The 16516-nt window shown below is 42.7% G+C and overlaps 1 protein-coding gene across 2 annotated transcripts; it reads right to left on the bottom strand.

Annotated features, from left to right (window-relative positions):
• Positions 1-1434: 1434 nt before the first annotated feature.
• On the bottom strand, positions 1435-16306 carry LOC133459747 (NAD(P) transhydrogenase, mitochondrial-like). 2 transcript variants are annotated; one of them, XM_061740014.1, is made up of 22 exons: positions 16183-16306; positions 15443-15617; positions 14490-14719; positions 14167-14366; positions 13988-14075; positions 13777-13865; positions 13484-13671; positions 10299-10432; positions 10021-10212; positions 9347-9497; positions 8958-9119; positions 8755-8865; positions 8524-8669; positions 7656-7851; positions 6683-6916; positions 5970-6130; positions 5219-5398; positions 4968-5127; positions 2564-2645; positions 2336-2454; positions 1894-2009; positions 1435-1811 (listed from the first exon to the last, which is right to left on the bottom strand). In XM_061740014.1, exons 2-22 carry the CDS (start codon positions 15570-15572, stop codon positions 1665-1667), a joined length of 3216 nt encoding a protein of 1071 aa, XP_061595998.1. In that variant the 5' UTR covers positions 15573-15617; positions 16183-16306; the 3' UTR covers positions 1435-1664. The 2 variants fall into 2 exon arrangements, with proteins under 2 accessions (XP_061595998.1, XP_061595987.1); XM_061740003.1 differs by lacking the exon at positions 16183-16306 and having other exon boundaries at positions 15443-15767.
• Between the last annotated feature and the right edge of the window lie 210 nt (positions 16307-16516).

Raw genomic sequence — 16516 nt, 5'->3', positions numbered from 1 at the left:
TCAACACAGCTGAGAAATACAGATGACAGTGTGACCTGGGTTAAATCGATACATTTTGAGCCCAGTTGTTCTAAAGTAATCCGATTGGACTTTTGGATAATGGATTGTTCAAAACCAAAAACGGATTCTGAGATCGGATTAGATCAGTGTCTCCCAACCTGGGGTCCGGGCCCCCCCTGGGGGGGCGCCAGAGATCTCTGGGGGGGGGCGCTAAACTTTGTCTGCTTTGAGGATATGCAGTTGTAAAAATTATATTTGCGCATGTTAAATAAATAAAAAATAACACACCTAATGGAATACTGTAGTCTGTATAAACCCACGTAGTATTTTAATATGACCAAAATATATTTCTAAGTTATTTAGTGGGATAAAAACTTAACTTGTATCATTCAACATTTAATCATACTACTACTCTGACAGGTTGTTAAAGGAAAAATGTTAAAAATGTTTGCGCTCATTAAGAGACATTTTTCAGAAATTATTTTATGTCCTTGCAATTATTTTCCGTGTATTTTATACATTGGAGACACAAAATGAAGGTGAGAAAGACAAAGTCATATGTGTACAGGGTAAACCAAAGAGAAATGTATCACAAAAACATAATTAATGTTCATTTTTTCAATTAAAAATTTGTAACGAATCACTTTATTCTTTTGGTGCTAGTACGTAAGGGTCGGCGGGCCCGGCTGGTCTTAGACACAAGTAGGGGGGGGCTCCAAGGAAAAAAGGTTGGGAACCACTGGATTAGATCACGTAATCCGATCCTGGTTTTGATCCAGATAAAGCCCTCAGTTTGGGTTGTTTAAAATTTTTTTGTAGCATTGGGATAACTTTAATCCAAAAAAAAATATTTTTCTGATACCAATCAATTGAGCAGATTCAGGGGGGATTTCAGGAACAAAACGTGATTTTTAAATTCAAACTGCTCAAATAAATACCATTCATTGTGTAGTAAATATACATTTATGTATTGATATTTTTTAACCTAGTTTTCAAACCATACAATTGACATTTTATGCTACTTTGCATCACAGACCAGTAATGTAGAAATAAAATAATCCAGAGTATTCAATTTTTTTTGTTTCTTCAACTAAATACACTTTAGGTTACCCCATGTTGGCTATTCTACCCGTTTGTTTTTACTCACCTAGTGGCCTTCAGTGTGATATGCAGACTAATTTAGAGCACTCTTTATCCAGATTTGGTATAATGTCGAAAATGTACTATTTTGCCTTGAACAACTGGGATAAAACTGAGAGGGATCATGGGATCCTGGATAAGAGAATAGTTTTAACCCAGATTACACCTTTTGAACAACTGGGCCCTGATGTCTTTATGACTTCATTTTTGCTCTGAGCACCTAATTACATTTAAAACAGATGATTTATTTACAGTATAATGCAAAAAAAAACAAAAAAAAAAAACTTCAAAATATACATTGAAATATTTTATTTACAAATCAATACATGTTTGCCACTGTGATATGCATTTCCTTAATTTTCAAAACAGTTACAAGAATTTTGGGCACCGCAGACTTGGAAACATGTTATTTTGACCCGACCCAATGAATCTCTTCTCCAAAAATATAGATCCCAAAAGCCAAGGCTGGAGATATAAGGCTTATGAACCTGTTTATTTCTTTAAACAAGATAATGACTAGATAACTAGTAGAAGGTCTCTCTGATCTTGGCCTGCAGGTTGTCACATGTCTTCTTGGCGTCTCCCAGCAACATCGATGTGTTGGGTTTGTAGAAAATGGGGTTATCTACTGCTGCATAGCCTACGCCCAACGTACGCTTCATCACTATCACCTGCAGTGAAACAACATTTTGATATGATCAATTTAATGTACACAGATGCTGTGAGGTTTTTCATCAACAGCTCTAGCTGTACCTGTTTTGACTTCCAGACTTCCAGCACCGGCATGCCAGCAATAATAGAGTTGGGATCTTCTTGTGCAGCAGAATTCACTGTGTCATTGGCGCCGATGACCAATGTCAAGTCCGTCTCTGTGGATCGTAAACATTTACGCATTAATACTGAAGACAGATGAAAACAGACAATTAGAGCCCTGCTCTGCACCGGTATCCCTCCGTCAGAAGCAGAACCCCGTGTCCCTGGTTGCTAAGAACACAACTGTTGTCCCAATAACATGGCATGATTAACTATCCGTGTCCACACGCACGGCTGTTCCAAGTGCAGATGAAACATGGACATGTTTTATACACAAAAACTGATCGAGTAACTCTCCAAAACACTGTCCTGCCAAACTGATAACTGTGTCACAAGTAAATATAACTGTTCCTTTGGATGATTTATTTTAAAAAGAGTTTGCCTGGGAAGTCGTCATTGATCTCATCCATCTCCAGGACCACATCATAGGGAACACCAGCTTCAGCCAAGAGGACGTTCAATTGTCCAGGCATACGACCGGCCACTGGGTGGATACCAAACCTGTCGGAGGTTATCGGAATTTATTTGCACTGAAAACTCACCACCTTTTGATCAATAATAATAATAATAATAATAATAATAATAAGGTGGCATGTGTGGAGGAACTCACCTGACTTGCTTGCCCTGCTCCTTTAGCATCTTCACCATGTCTGCAATTGGATACTGAGCTTTGGCTGCACACAGACCCCAGCCTAAAACACCAATGCAGGAACAAAACTTTCATCATATGAAGTAGTGTTCTTGAAATAAAACTGAATTATAGTTTATTGAATAAAAGCATGATCGAAAGAGACAATAAAACCTCTCATTCTCTCTTTTTTCCTTTACCCTTCATGCCCTCATGCCCCTTTTCATCATAATAAAAGAACACTTCAATGGTCTGAGATACATTTTTCTAAGAAACTTTAGCATGTGTGGGGAGCATCTGGGACCCCTGCGTGCAAAGAACAGTTTTGCCTGTGCCTGCATAACCCTTTTTTAACCCTGGTGGTCAGGTACCTCGCAGAGTTCAGCATTTCCCCTTGTTGAGTTTTTGGAAGCCAGTCACCCATAACCCGTATCTTTTAATTCCCCAGACAACCGGAGCCTTCTGTTTCCTCACTGCCGTGCTTTGTTGTTGACAGTGCATGGAGAAGTTTTGGCACTGGATTCAACAGCTCCTATGACTTTTCGCTGTTTCTGTAATCAAACCAGCATGTTGGACCACACAGCTGTCTCCGCGTTGGTCCAAAGCCATTGGAAAACAACAGCAATCCTGGTATCCAAGCTGTCGGGGGGTGGTTCATCTTGATCAGGCTGCTAAACAAATATTCGGTCGTCAGACAAGTCTGGCTTTCTGGAGTTGATGAATCAATATTTGTGGTCTTTATCTCAGCCATCATTTTTCAATGTTTGCTCATCAGATGATTCTGGAATTATTTATGAGCACACTACTCCCTCTTGTGGTTCGGTTGCCATCACATGTTTAATCAATCACTACCATTACTCCTGGACCCCACTATCCCATGCTATTCCTTTTTTTTTTCTTCCCCCTCAAAGCCTGCTGTTTTTCTTCTCCACATTTTGGCAAATCAGTCAGGCTCCACCTTTGACAGGTGAAGTTAATCAAATGAGAGACAGATGTTGTAACTGAATCAGACAGTCTGAGACGGTACAGCTGGAGTCCGGAGGAGGATCCACTTAATCCTGTGACGAGATCGTGATGTTACACCTTCAGTCAAATTAAACTCAGATACAGTTGTTTCCTGGAGGTTTTCCCCCCCCCCCATCTACCCACACCTTATAAAATTAACATTTATTCTGCCAGGCAAAACAGCTGGATTTTAAAACAAAGATTATTATACATGTAACACGCAAAGGGGTAGAAATTAAAAATCTCCATGGGTGTTCTTTCAATTTATGGTCTTTGCGTGTGTTTGTTTAAATTTAGCCATCTTTGTAAGGGTCTACAGTCTACAAAAACTCTTGTGAAATAAGTCATTTGTAATGTTCACACTGGACTTAAATTACCTCTGGAACCGCATAATGCTAAAATTACACCCCGACATCTGTGTTTAGTTCATTCGTGCTGGATAAGAGAAGTCTGTTTCACCGTAAATTACAGACACTGATCCCGGAAGTGGCGTTGAGGCCTCGCATTTTAATTAAACAATTACCTTTTACTTAACATTAAATATTAATATGAATTCAATAGCATCTGACCGCACACTTAAAAGTTAGATTTCACTGACTACACATCATATTTTAACAAGTGACAAAATCAGAAAGTGTTATACGGCCTACGTTTTAAATTGCCATGGTAACAGTAAACTTAACAGTTTCTTACTGCGTGATGCAGCCACTTGTGTCATTTCATTGTTCCCTTGCTGATGTAGACCTTTTTTTTTTCCACAAGTCTCCGTGTGAAGTTTAATTTTGATTCATCTCTGTATCTTTATCATCTAAAAATATCAGATCATTACATATATGTGGTGGATATAGGCTTAAGTTGTATTGCAATACCACACTGCGCACCGCAATTGCCAAAGTTATCCTGGCAATGAGCCAGAACAAACATGTGCATTCGAACGGGATTCAAATCATCTCATGACTTCAGTGTTTGATGAAATAAGGTGGGTAATTTCTGGAGGAATTTTTATTTTACAAATCACGCATTTAGACGAGATGAAAATCAGACGTCGTCCGTGATTTTACAAATCAACGCAGGTCCGCAGATAATTTTAATCCCATCTGAATGGGGACATTTGTATCAAAAAGGAATTATAGGATATATACAATAGCCAAATCAAGCTTGTATGAAGGATCAGAGTTTTGCTAATAAGTTTAGCTAGTACTGGATGTAACTAAAGTTACATGGGAGGAACCATGCAAGAGAACTTGCCTTTATCCCCACATTTAGGATGCAATACAAAAGTATTCCTCAACACAGAGCACATCTAAGAAAATGTAATACGTTTTTTTAATAAATACTCTGTAGACTTTGTTGTATCATGTACTGCCTGTGTAGTGTGTACCTGGTGTGATGATGATGCTGTTGGCTTCTTTGATGACGTCAATGGTCTGGTCCACGTTGACCTCGGTGTGAGTGCCAACTATCTCCATGGGCTTGCCGCCAGCGGTGGAGGTGGTGCCGTACCCGCCCAGGATCACGTTGGGCAGCGAGCGGTTCATAGCCTCGGAGAAGAAGGTGACAGCAGCTCAGTGACTCCAGTGAGAATATCGTCTTAATTCATACATGCTCAAGGAAATGTTGGCGGCTACTCACAACACACATGATATACGAGAGGATGGCTCCAGAGGAGCCGATCAGGGCTCCAACAATCGTCATGAGATTGTTGTCCAGCAAGAAACCCTCAGCGCAGAGAGCCCATCCCGAGTAGCTGTTTAGAACGGTGATGACCACGGGCATGTCCGCGCCCCCGATGGCTGCCGTCAGCGTCACGCCCTACGAGAGCGAGGGGACAAATGCTCCATCCAGTTAAGACGAAAACAACATTAGAGGATTCCTATCTGATATTTAATTATTGATGAGTAGTTTTAAACCCCAAACATAATCCATTAACCATCGTAAAAGTCACCGGTACAGTATCTGTTGCTCCAGACAAAAATCTAAATTAATCCTGGCTGATGTTTTGATGCATTTCAAGACATACGAAAAAAGGTGGAACAGATTAAGGAAAAACATTCAGCCATGTACTACCTACTCCAGAGGTGACGGCAAATGCTGCAGGAAGTGAAGGTGGATGGAGATAAAGATGGAGATGCTGGACATTTTATCTCTGAGCTGAGTTTAAGATTTTTTTAGTCAAAAACACAGTGACAGGGTTTTGCTGCGTTTTAGGTTTTCAGCTGGTACTCGCGTTTGACACCTAAATGTCTGCTTTCAAGTACACAAAATGTGATATTTCTTTCACATTATAAGTCCCCTTTAACTAAATAAGGTTCAATATTTTATGCTTTTGCAGATATGATTTTTGCTTTGCGCACCCGTAGCTAAAGAGATAACTGAAACTCACCATAATAGTAGAAAGCCCAGATACTCCCACTAGACATCCCATGCCGGTACCGTAGGTGGAACTCAGCATAAATGGCACAATGCCGCCCATGGATGCCGCCATCAGACCAGCATTTAACATGTGTCGTCCAGGCAGGTGCAAGGGGGCAGAGTCAAGGACACCTACACGCAAAAACAATAACACAAAAAGTCAGAAATTATTGTCACTCATTTGTAGGGATAAAGAGTCAACTGAGTACATGAAACACGCAAGTTCGCCTTTCTCTGAAACATGGCTGAGTCTTTGGACCCCCAGACTTCCTGCAGAGGCCTCTAATTCAAATCAACTGTGTGCAAATCTGCCCCAAAATCAGCCCCCCAACCCCTCCGTCAACCACAGCCATGCTGTCCCGGTCTGCCCTCGATATAACACATGACCAGAGAGCCTCTCGTGTTCCCCTTGATCAGTTGCACGACTGACACATGCACACAAAAACCCCAGTCTGGCCTGGATTTAATAGAGGATTTTTGGATTTAACTAGATGAAAAGGACAATCAGGACAATAGGAGGCTAAGATTAGTGTGTTTCTGTAGATGTTTGCGTGTCCGCCAAGAGAACAGCAGTTATCAGACTTTAAAGAGACAGTCTAACTCTATTTTTCGTCACACGCACATCTATATGAACTTGTACGCTGAAGATGCTACAAATATTTTTGGGGGATTGGAAGCCCAGACCTTGAAGCTTTCCATACGCCACCAGCGATCCGCTAAAGGTGACGCCGCCGATATATGTGCCCAGATAAGCCACGGTCTTGACCACGCCTGCTGCTGGGTGGGTGTCCAGATGAGGGAACTCAATCATGAACTCGGCAACGCAGGTGAGAACAGCCGCCAGCCCTACGAGGCTGTGGAAGGCCGCCACCAGCTGCGGCAAGTCCGTGATCTCAATACGCTTGGCAATGGTGAGCCCTGCGGAAAGAAAGAAAACAGCAGAGGGATTCAGTGAGTTACTATGTACGGCAAAGCAAAACACCGGAGCCCAAATTCTCATGCACACTGGCCGACTGCAAAAATCATTAAGTAAAAACTAAAGAGCTAATGGTTAGAAGGAAAACACATGTTTTCCGTTATGGGGCCTAATCTTCAAAGCCTTTGTAATGAGCTCTAAGGTAGGTGTTTAGGTTTGCTCTCTGACAGACAAAGCGACATTAACGCTGCCTGAACCCCAACACACTTCCGTTATGTCCCGTGTATGTCGGCTACACCAGCATTAATCATCTTGCTTGTTAAATTAGCCTGATTGATGTTCTGTTATGAATTAGCAAAAAATATCAATTACTCTCCCTGAAGCCAAGAGGAGGCACATGCAAAGTTATTAAGTTATAACTCATTCATGATGCTTTTGTAATTTTCTAACCAAACTGCTGGACTTCAAAAAAAAAAAAAAAAAGAGCTATTCCCAACATTTAATCTTGTTTCTTTTTAAGGGGAAACCGAACCCCCAGAAGTGCCTTGCTGGTCACGAGTCTCCTTCACGTGATATCAAAGTTTGCTTATAAGGGTTTTAAAGAGTAATAACCAATATTCTGGTCCAATACCCAGTAAGGTGGTGCTGATGTGACTAATCACTGTCAAAGTAAGTATTGTGCAGTTCAGCAGTTTGTCTTTCAGCAGTTTGACGATAAGAGTTTAGCATGGAGGCACCTACCAAGGGTCCCTCCGGTGGCCATGGCCATAGACATCTGAGCCAGCAGCTCTGGCGAGGGTTTGAGGGACCCGAGGGTGGCGGCGATGCCCCCCGCGACTCCCATCATACCCAGAGTATTCCCCAAACGAGAGGTGCCCTGGGCGGAGAGGCCGGCCAAGGCCCCGACACAACACAGTCCTGAGCCCAAATACATCATCTGAACAAAAGAGGAAAATACAATCAAATCATTTACCGTGCTTTTCTGAGATCACCTCCAAAGACTAATGCAATAAGAGCTGAATACAAATTTGATCATGAAAACTGAAAAGGTTAACGACATTCAATTAACTCTCAAGCCATAATCTTACGTTATTGAGATGCTCGGATTAAAACTGATATGGATCAAAGGATGTTTTCTCAAACTGTCGGCTTTTTAAAAAGCAACAGGAAACCTTTCTGAACCTAAAGATCCTTTGTGCAGAAAAAAAAAAAAAAAAAGAATAGTATTTTTCTTGATTTATACAGTCGGAATTCTTTTCACTTTATCTGAAAGCTTTAGTTTTTGGCTCCCTTGTCTGTAAGATTCCCTTCTAGTGTGAAAACGATGTGTTCAAAGTTGTTTGGGAGTGACAGTTTGTTGGAAACAGAACCTGGACAGTTTTTTTTTTTTTGTTTTTTTCATATTACATTGAAAGAAAGAAGGGAAATCCAAACAGGATAAAATGTCTTCTTTAGCTGTGAAAAGCTGTTTGAATTAATTGGGGGAAAAAAAAAGTGTATTTTCCCTCAAGTATCGTAGCTCTTTAACGGGTCTAGCAACTCAGTTACAAGTAGAACATTTCTCCTGGGAACAAATGTTTGAGAGATGGCAGAGTGCACATCCCATCACCTGCTCAACGTTGTATCCAGCAGCCACGGAGGCTCCGTATCCCCCAACAAACGCAGCCCCTGGCAGCGCATAGAGGTAGTTGTACTCAGGGGGGTCAGTGGGACGTTTGAACATGTCCAGCATCCTCTGGGTAATCAGAAAACCACCTGCACATGCGCAGAATAAAAAAGGAAAATAACTGTGGCTGTTTGGTCAGACGGGCAACAAAAACTGCTCAGTTATTTTTGGGACCTGCAATGTTGATGGAGGAAACAAAAGCCGCAGCCAGAGCGAGACCCTCAGGCAGACTGGAAGGTGTTAGACCTCCGCCCATCAGCACCAACCCTCCTACTGCCGTGAGACCTGAGAGAGGGAACAGACAGCAATGAGAACAGTATTTTTTTTTTTTTTTAAGTTCCTAAAAGCGACCACTTCTCTGTATATCGACTCCTGACCTGAGATAGCGTTGGTGACGGACATAAGAGGCGAGTGCAGAGCAGGCGTCACACCCCAAACAGTGTGGTATCCCACAATCCCGGCCAAACCGAAGGTTGTGACCATCTGCGTGAAAGCTGCGTTGGGGGAGATGATGCCCAGAGCCAGACAGGTGGACGCACCTGCAACGAAGAAAGACAGTAGTTGTTTTTATCCTTTGTACGGGTCCCTTTACAGAAATCAAATGTTGGTACATTGAGGTTTTCATTTTCCTTGAGTTTGCTACTTAGCCCTTAGTGCATGTAAAGGTTCTGCAACACCATTCCTGAACTAAAACAAAACTAAACCCGACTGATGTAATTCTATGCAACATGACCGTAACGTCCACGTGGATTTGTTTGTTCCTGACCTGCAGTGTATACGCCGGCAGAGGTCATGGTGCGGTTGAAGGGGGAAACGGTCGCAGTTTTTTCAGCCGCCAACTCCGCGACTGTTTTCTGTTTGACCGGGGCTGGTGGCAGCGTTTTAGGGAGGGGGGACGGGAACATGTTCTTGCCTTCCTGGAGAGGCCAGAGCGTGCACACACAGACAAAAGAAAAAGAGGACCAATGTGAAAACACAGGATGGTTACAAGGTTTTTTGCGTGAGAATAACACATTCTGACCGAGTTATGAATGATGGGGAATTTCAGTGGCTGGTGGGAGCACTCAAAATACAAACTTGAGGATTTACAGGAGATTATAGTGAACAAACAACAATCACAGACTAGTTACCAGTGGTTCACAAAAGATACATTCTCTTCTAAGGAGCTTGAACAATGCTTAGTTTAACTAAGGGAAAACTGATATGTCCTGGTGGGGTTGCATGCTTTCACTGCCATAAACAATGTGTCAAAGGGATAATTCCTGGAAAAGTATATTTTGAAATGTTCATAACATTGTTCCAGGGATCCAAGTTGAGCTATTCCCAGCTGGGACTGGGTTTCTAGTACTCATTTGGCCCAGTGTCTCAGCTTGACAGGATCTGATAGCTCATGCTGTGAGGAAACCTGCCAGACGACATTTATAACAAATACAAACCAACCTTCATGACAACGGTCCCACGGATGACATGGTCAATTGTTCCGTAGTCAAATTCTTCTTTGGGCTCGTAGTGGAAGTATTCCTTGTCTGGGCTGATGCCCTTGAGCAGCTTCAGGATGTTGTTTGAGTACAGGGTGCTAGCCTGGGAGGCCATGCGGCTGGGAAGGTCTGTGAAGCCGATATTTGTTACTCCCTAGTTAATAAAAAGGGAGGAAGTAGAGCAGTCCATCAGCAGTTTGGCCAACATCAGAAGCACTTTTGAACATTTAAAAACCTCACCTTGTGAACATACAGGTCTCCAGGCCTGATGGTCTCGATGTTGCCCCCGGCCTCCGCGGCTAGATCCACCACCACAGAGCCGTCCTTCATGGACTCCACAAACTCCTTCTTAATCAAAATGGGAGCCCTCTTCCCTGCACAGTAACAGAGCCACAGACAAGTGAGATACAACCAATTTGTAGTGTAATGAGAAGCGTGTGAGCACTTAAGAGCGTAGTGAAACCACATGTAGGGACAGATTTACTATCACAGGCGGATTAGAGTGTGGTCGTGCCATCATGAAGAGGTAGGGCTGGGCGATATGGACCAAAAGTCATATCTCGATATTTTCTAGCTAAATGGCGATACTCGATATATATCGATATTTTTTCTCTGCCATAATTGGGGTTTCCCCCAAAGCATTATAGCATCTCTGTTAGCTTCATTTTTTTCTGAGGCAAACCCTTAAAAAAAAAAAGTCAGTTTTAATACAAAGCCTCGTGCCAAATGTCACACAGGTTCCTTTATTAACAGAGGTCTGCACAATATCAAAATGTATAAAACAAATGAAATAAAAATAAACTGCCTGCATATATAGAATAAAAATGCTTATAGAATAAAATAAAACAAATATCCCTTTCCTGCATAACAATTAGATTAAAATACACTGTCGAATTAATACAATGTAGACAGTAACAGGCAGACTTTTCCACTGAGGTTGACGGTTGTGCAAATAAAACATTTGTGCAAATCTCAAATAAAACATTCAAGTCAATTTGTCACAAAATAAGCTATATCAAAATCATAATTTTTTTTTTTTTCTAAATCGATAGTCTCGTACCATATCGCGTTTGAAAATATATCGATGTATATTAAAATCTCGATATATCGCCCAGCCCTATGAAGAGGGTTGATGGGAGTGTCCACTTCTGTGGGCAAGTTTCCTAAACTGCAGAGGTCTACAGACGCGGTCTCAATCACGTATCGAACAAAGCCATGTTTGGCTGTGAACTACAATTAGGAGCCTTAATTTCTCACCCTGCAGAGATCATTTTAAATATTCTCCCCCCTAAATGTTAACTATGAAAGGGTTTTTGCCACGCACAAAGCAATAAATCTGCTAGGAAGAACCTTTTTTTAGCCTTTAAGGTTAAGGAGGCAGAAAATACTCGCTCAATACAACGCTCATCACGTTGTTATCAGAGACCAAGCATGGACCGTTTTCAAAACTGCACATTGCAGCATGTGCTTCTTACTGGTTCAGCAATCATTGTTAGCAAGTAGAGTGTCGCTGTAAAAGCATTTATACAGCTTGGATCTGGCATAAATGTAAGCCGGTCCTCTGACTGGCTTTGCATCCTGCATTTTAACAAAATCATTAGACTGTTAGCATTGTTTGTGGCTTTGGGACCAGGAACCCGAAGCCCAGGGAAGGTGACGTCCATGTTTTGATGGCTCCAGTCTGGTATCTTGGTAGAGCCATTTTGTTGTTGTTTTTTGGCACCCAACATGACATAAGAAGAGTGTGTCCAAGTGAAAATCCACAAAGAGTAATTCATATTCCTTTAAACATTTATACTGCTTTAACCAGACAAAGGTTGTTGTTTTTTTCTTTATAGTTTTTATTGAATAAGCATTGAACACCATAATATTAAAATCCAACTAAAAATGTTTGTGAAAATATAGTCTGTACAGCAAACAAATGCTACCCATAAATTAAATAATGTTATCCAAATACGACTTCAAACTTTTCATTTGAAAAATTAGGTAGTGATTATGTTTACAGCTGCAAGAACTAACAGTTTATTCTACCAACTGTTTATCTATCCATATGTATACAATATGTGTGAATAATGATATTGAACACTCACACATGCAATATTAATTCCCTCTTACATTACTGGAAACAATGCAAAATTAGCCCGGAAATTAGCTTGAAGTGTTAGTGTCAAGCATCTGCCAATCAGACATTGTAAATTTCGGTAATTTTTTTATGATTGTCGTCAATGACTTCGTCTTCTACCTGCTGCACAAGATGCAGTTTCACCTGAAGACCACTGGGAGCGCTGGAGTTATGTTCTTTCATCTTTCCAGTCCTTCCAACACCATGCAACCGGCACCGCTGCAGGGGAAGCTGGGTGGAGCTGGGTGGACCGTCACCTGACTGCAAGGATGATCAACTAGCTCCAACAGACCATGATACGTGAGGCTGTCTGACTGTGTCTGCAATACGGGGGTCAGCCCAAGGGGGCGCTACACTCACCTTTCCTCTCCACAATGGACTTCCCAAACAAGACAAACCATTGACACCTTTAGATGTTCTGATGACGCTACATTTGCTGGTTTTGTGAGGACCAACGGGAGACTGGAGTGAGCAAAACCGCGTGCTCGTAAACACCAAGACAACAAAACAGATGGTGATCGACTTCCGCAGGCCAATCCTGCCGCATGCTCCAGGGAACATCCAGGTTTTGGACACTGAGATTATGGTCAAGTTTAAATATATAGTGGCCCGGAGGCGTAGTGGTTAGCACTGCTGCCTCACAACAAGACAGTCCCTGGTTTGCTCCTTGGTAGGATTCTTCCTACCGAGACCCAGCAGACCCACATGGGCGACTCCGGTTGTTGTATTTCCAATTAGACAATTTACAAGTAAATAATCTTGTATTCATCATAATGGGTGCACACATTTAGTTAGTTCCGTATCAACCTTGCTTTGAAGTGTTTTTGGGAGTTAATGAATAATTATGCACTGTAGATATTTCTGTGCACAGTCAGATACTTGTGTACATACAGTCCAGATATTTGTCTACTTATTAAATGTTATAGTCCCCCCTGTTGTGTTATCAATAAACTCTAACCTTATCTTCAGTTATATTTATTTAAGCTCCCACCAACTCCTGCAAACACATGCACGCCCTTAGATGACCGACTTTGTGTTCAGCAGCAAATCTGAAGTGTTCTGTATCGGTTACGGGCAGGCAGCGCTGCCGTCAGCTGAGGATTAAGAGTTTCCAGGCAACAGAAATCAGCACACTTACAGGGGTGAGTGGTAATATTCATTGGGTTCATCAGTTAAACATTATGTCAGAGCAACAGAAAGACCCCACCACACACAAAGACATCTGTTATTTGGTTCAATGCTGGTGAGCAACAATTTAATCCAGTTTTATGAAGTTGTAAAAATAAGGACAAAAGTGACTGACCTGGAATCAGGGCAGTGGTAATAATAATGTCGACTTCTTTACACTGCTTGGCAAAAAGAGCCATCTCGGCCTCGATGAACTCTTTTGACATCTCCTTGGCATAACCTCCTACCCCATCGCCAGACTCTTTGATATCTACTTCCAAAGGCTCCGCTCCAAATGACTTGAACTGCTCCAGAGCTGCTGGCCTGAGAGATGACAAACAGTCAAGCTTATTGTCAAACCCTTACACGATCAACACTAAGTCTAAAAAAATGGGAAGTGATGTGTTTTTATTCCTTTTCATCTCATACCTGGTGTCAAATCCTCTGACTATGGCTCCCATGGACTTGGCAGCCCCTGCTGCTGCTAAACCTGCCACTCCACCACCAATAACCAGAACCTGCAGAGATCAAAAACACACTTTGTACCAGGACTTCCAGTCCACATTTGATATTTTAATTGTGAAAAAAAAAAAAAATAAACAGAAATCTGTCCTGATTTGGAGACCGGGAGGAAAGTCACCTTAGCTGGAGGTACTTTTCCTGCAGCTGTAATCTGTCCAGTAAAGAATCTGCCAAAGTGGTTGGCAGCCAGAACCACAGCCTTGTATCTACAAAACAAAAATCCAAGTTACTGGAACCAAACATTCCTAAATGGCTGCACGCACATGAATTTGTGTGTTGATCAACATGTCCCTTTACCCAGCGATGTTAGCCATGGAGCTGAGCGCATCGTAGCCCTGTGCAATGGTGACTCTGGGCACCTGGTCCATGGCCAGCACGGTGCTCTGCCTCTGTGACAGCTTTGACATAAGCTCTGGGTTCTGTGCTGGATAGATGAAGCTCACCAACGTGGATTTGGGCTTCAGGAGATCTGCCTCAGTCAGACTCGGGGCTCGGACCTGAAGCCAGAAAAACAATGTTAACAAGTGAGAAAAAATGAAAACTGCAACAGCATATTCAGTGATATGCGTACCTAAAATGTAGAGGGGTAAGCTAATTAGCAGAATAATGACGTGTACAACCTTTAGGACCAAATCTGACTCAAACGCTCCCTTGATGTCAGTGATGGTGGCTCCTGCGTCTCTGTACTGCTGGTCAGAGAATTTGGATTCGTCACCAGCTCCACTCTCAACGTGCACCTGGAAGCCCAGTTTGACCAGCGCCTGGACCCCCACAGGTGACAGCGCCACACGGCGCTCATTCTGCACAGTCTCCTTAGGAACTCCAACCACCAGGTTCTTGTATGGGATGCCTGAATACACAAACAAGCCGGTGGTTTAGTTTGCAACTCATTAGGTCTCATTTAAAAAAAAAAGCCAATCTGTCCTACAAATGTTCAACAAAAGAACAAGGGGAGCTGGTTTGTTTTTAATGCCGCCACACAACAGAGCATGCGTGTGGCTGGGAACAGCATCGGGTTACACATTTCTCTCCGTACATGGCACAGTGACCTCGCCGTCACAGTGACAAAAGTAGCAGGTGATTGGCGCCACGCCACCACCACAGAGAGAGGCCTGCACCCTTGAAGACGCACTCAAAATTCCCTGCTAAAAGCTCTCTGTAACTCATAAAACTCTCACAAAACACTCTGTGACATGTGCTCTGCAAACAGACCGCATAAACAATTTCTCTTAAGAGAATCAGCCAGGCAGGGATTAAGATTTGACATGTCACCTCTGACTGACCTCTCGTGTTCTGTTAGACGTTAGCAGCACCTACAGGTCGGCGAGAGAGGCTATTGCCTGTTTCACAGCAGATTTGGCTATTTTGGGAAACCTGCTGCAAACTTTTCATGCTCTGAGGAGATTTTCACTCCTCCAGGCCGAAAGAAAAGTGTCCTTGAGTGAACCGTTATGTTCCTATTTCACAACTCAGACATAGAGGAAATCCAAACCCAGAGACCGAGCAGGCAAACACAGCCAGCAATGCTGTAAGGTTAAGCTGAGAAACTTCGTGAGAGCTGTGCATTCCTTACCTTTGGCAGATGCTTGGTCCCCTAACACAGGGAAAGTCCTGAAATGCCTCCTTCCAAGTCCTTTCTGTTGGACACGTCTATGTGACAAAACGAGACAGTGGCTGGCAATGGAGCGCAGAAGGGTCGACATGGCGGCTGACTGGGTGTCCTCCCTAAGACTCCTGCTGGCTCTTGACTATGAAAACAAAATAGCAGAGACAAGGTGATAGGTTTAGCACTGCTTCTGCATCCGCTGTCAAATGACACAGAACATGCTGGTTTCCTTGAACAGGTCCTGAATGTCCCCAGTGACACACTTGTGCTGCAAGGCCGCCAGGCAGCAGAGTGACATTTCAGCCCCGCAGGACACAACCCATGCACCCTTAAGGCCCGGAACTGTTACACATCCCAGGCTTGTTCGCGAGATCTGGAAATATGACGGCACAGAGGGAAACCCTGCCAAGTCTGGCCTGGTTGCTGTGAACAGTGGCAGGAGTTGGTGCTCAGAGAAAGTTGCTGTCAGCCTTGAGGAAAGTTCACATGCAGAAACAACCTTGTACACAATGGAAACTGGCTGGGGACATGTTTCATGTAATGACCTTTAATGAAAACACACTACTAAGTGTAAGAATGTCTAATACAGTACAGATAGTAGTGGGAAAACACAGCATGATTTCATTCACTGCACCACAGTCAGTTAGTCTCCTCTCTCCAACTTTCAGTCATTCATTGTTAACCAAGAAACCAGTGGAGAAACTTGCCTTTCAGAGTGTCAGAAAGAGCAGGTTAGATGTTCAACCTCCTCAGCAGCAGGGTCACCTGTGTGATGGCCGACTGCTCTCACAGAAGGACAGTTTCACAGTCACCACAGTTTCGATTTCACGGCTGCTCCATTTATATATAAATAGCGACCACGTGACTTTACCCATAACCACCCATGGAGCAGATGAACTTGTAGTTATCATCCTGCGAGTTAACGGAGTCATTAACATGCTGGAATTAGTAACAGCAATCAAAGGTATACGTATATATGAAAAGCCACGTAGTGACCTGTTTCCAATGTAATTTAAATAAACTATGTAAAAGTAATACTTT

Source organism: Cololabis saira, chromosome 2, assembly GCF_033807715.1.
Source record: "Cololabis saira isolate AMF1-May2022 chromosome 2, fColSai1.1, whole genome shotgun sequence".
Lineage (NCBI taxonomy): Eukaryota > Metazoa > Chordata > Actinopteri > Beloniformes > Belonidae > Cololabis > Cololabis saira.
The sequence above is the reverse complement of the archived record's forward strand: the minus strand, read 5'-3'. Positions and strand labels throughout refer to the sequence as shown.

What these genes read in the sequence shown, in the direction of transcription:
- LOC133459747 (XM_061740014.1), bottom strand. Translation starts at nt 15,572, where the DNA reads ATGTCGACCCTTCTGCGCTCCATTGCCAGCCACTGTCTCGTTTTGTCA. An exon ending in TCCATGGCTAACATCGCTGG is followed by an intron (nt 14,076 to 14,166) that starts GTAAAGGGACAT and finishes TTTGTTTTGTAG; the next exon opens with ATACAAGGCTGTGGTTCTGG. An exon ending in GGCGTATGGAAAGCTTCAAG is followed by an intron (nt 6,131 to 6,682) that starts GTCTGGGCTTCC and finishes TTTTGCGTGTAG; the next exon opens with GTGTCCTTGACTCTGCCCCC.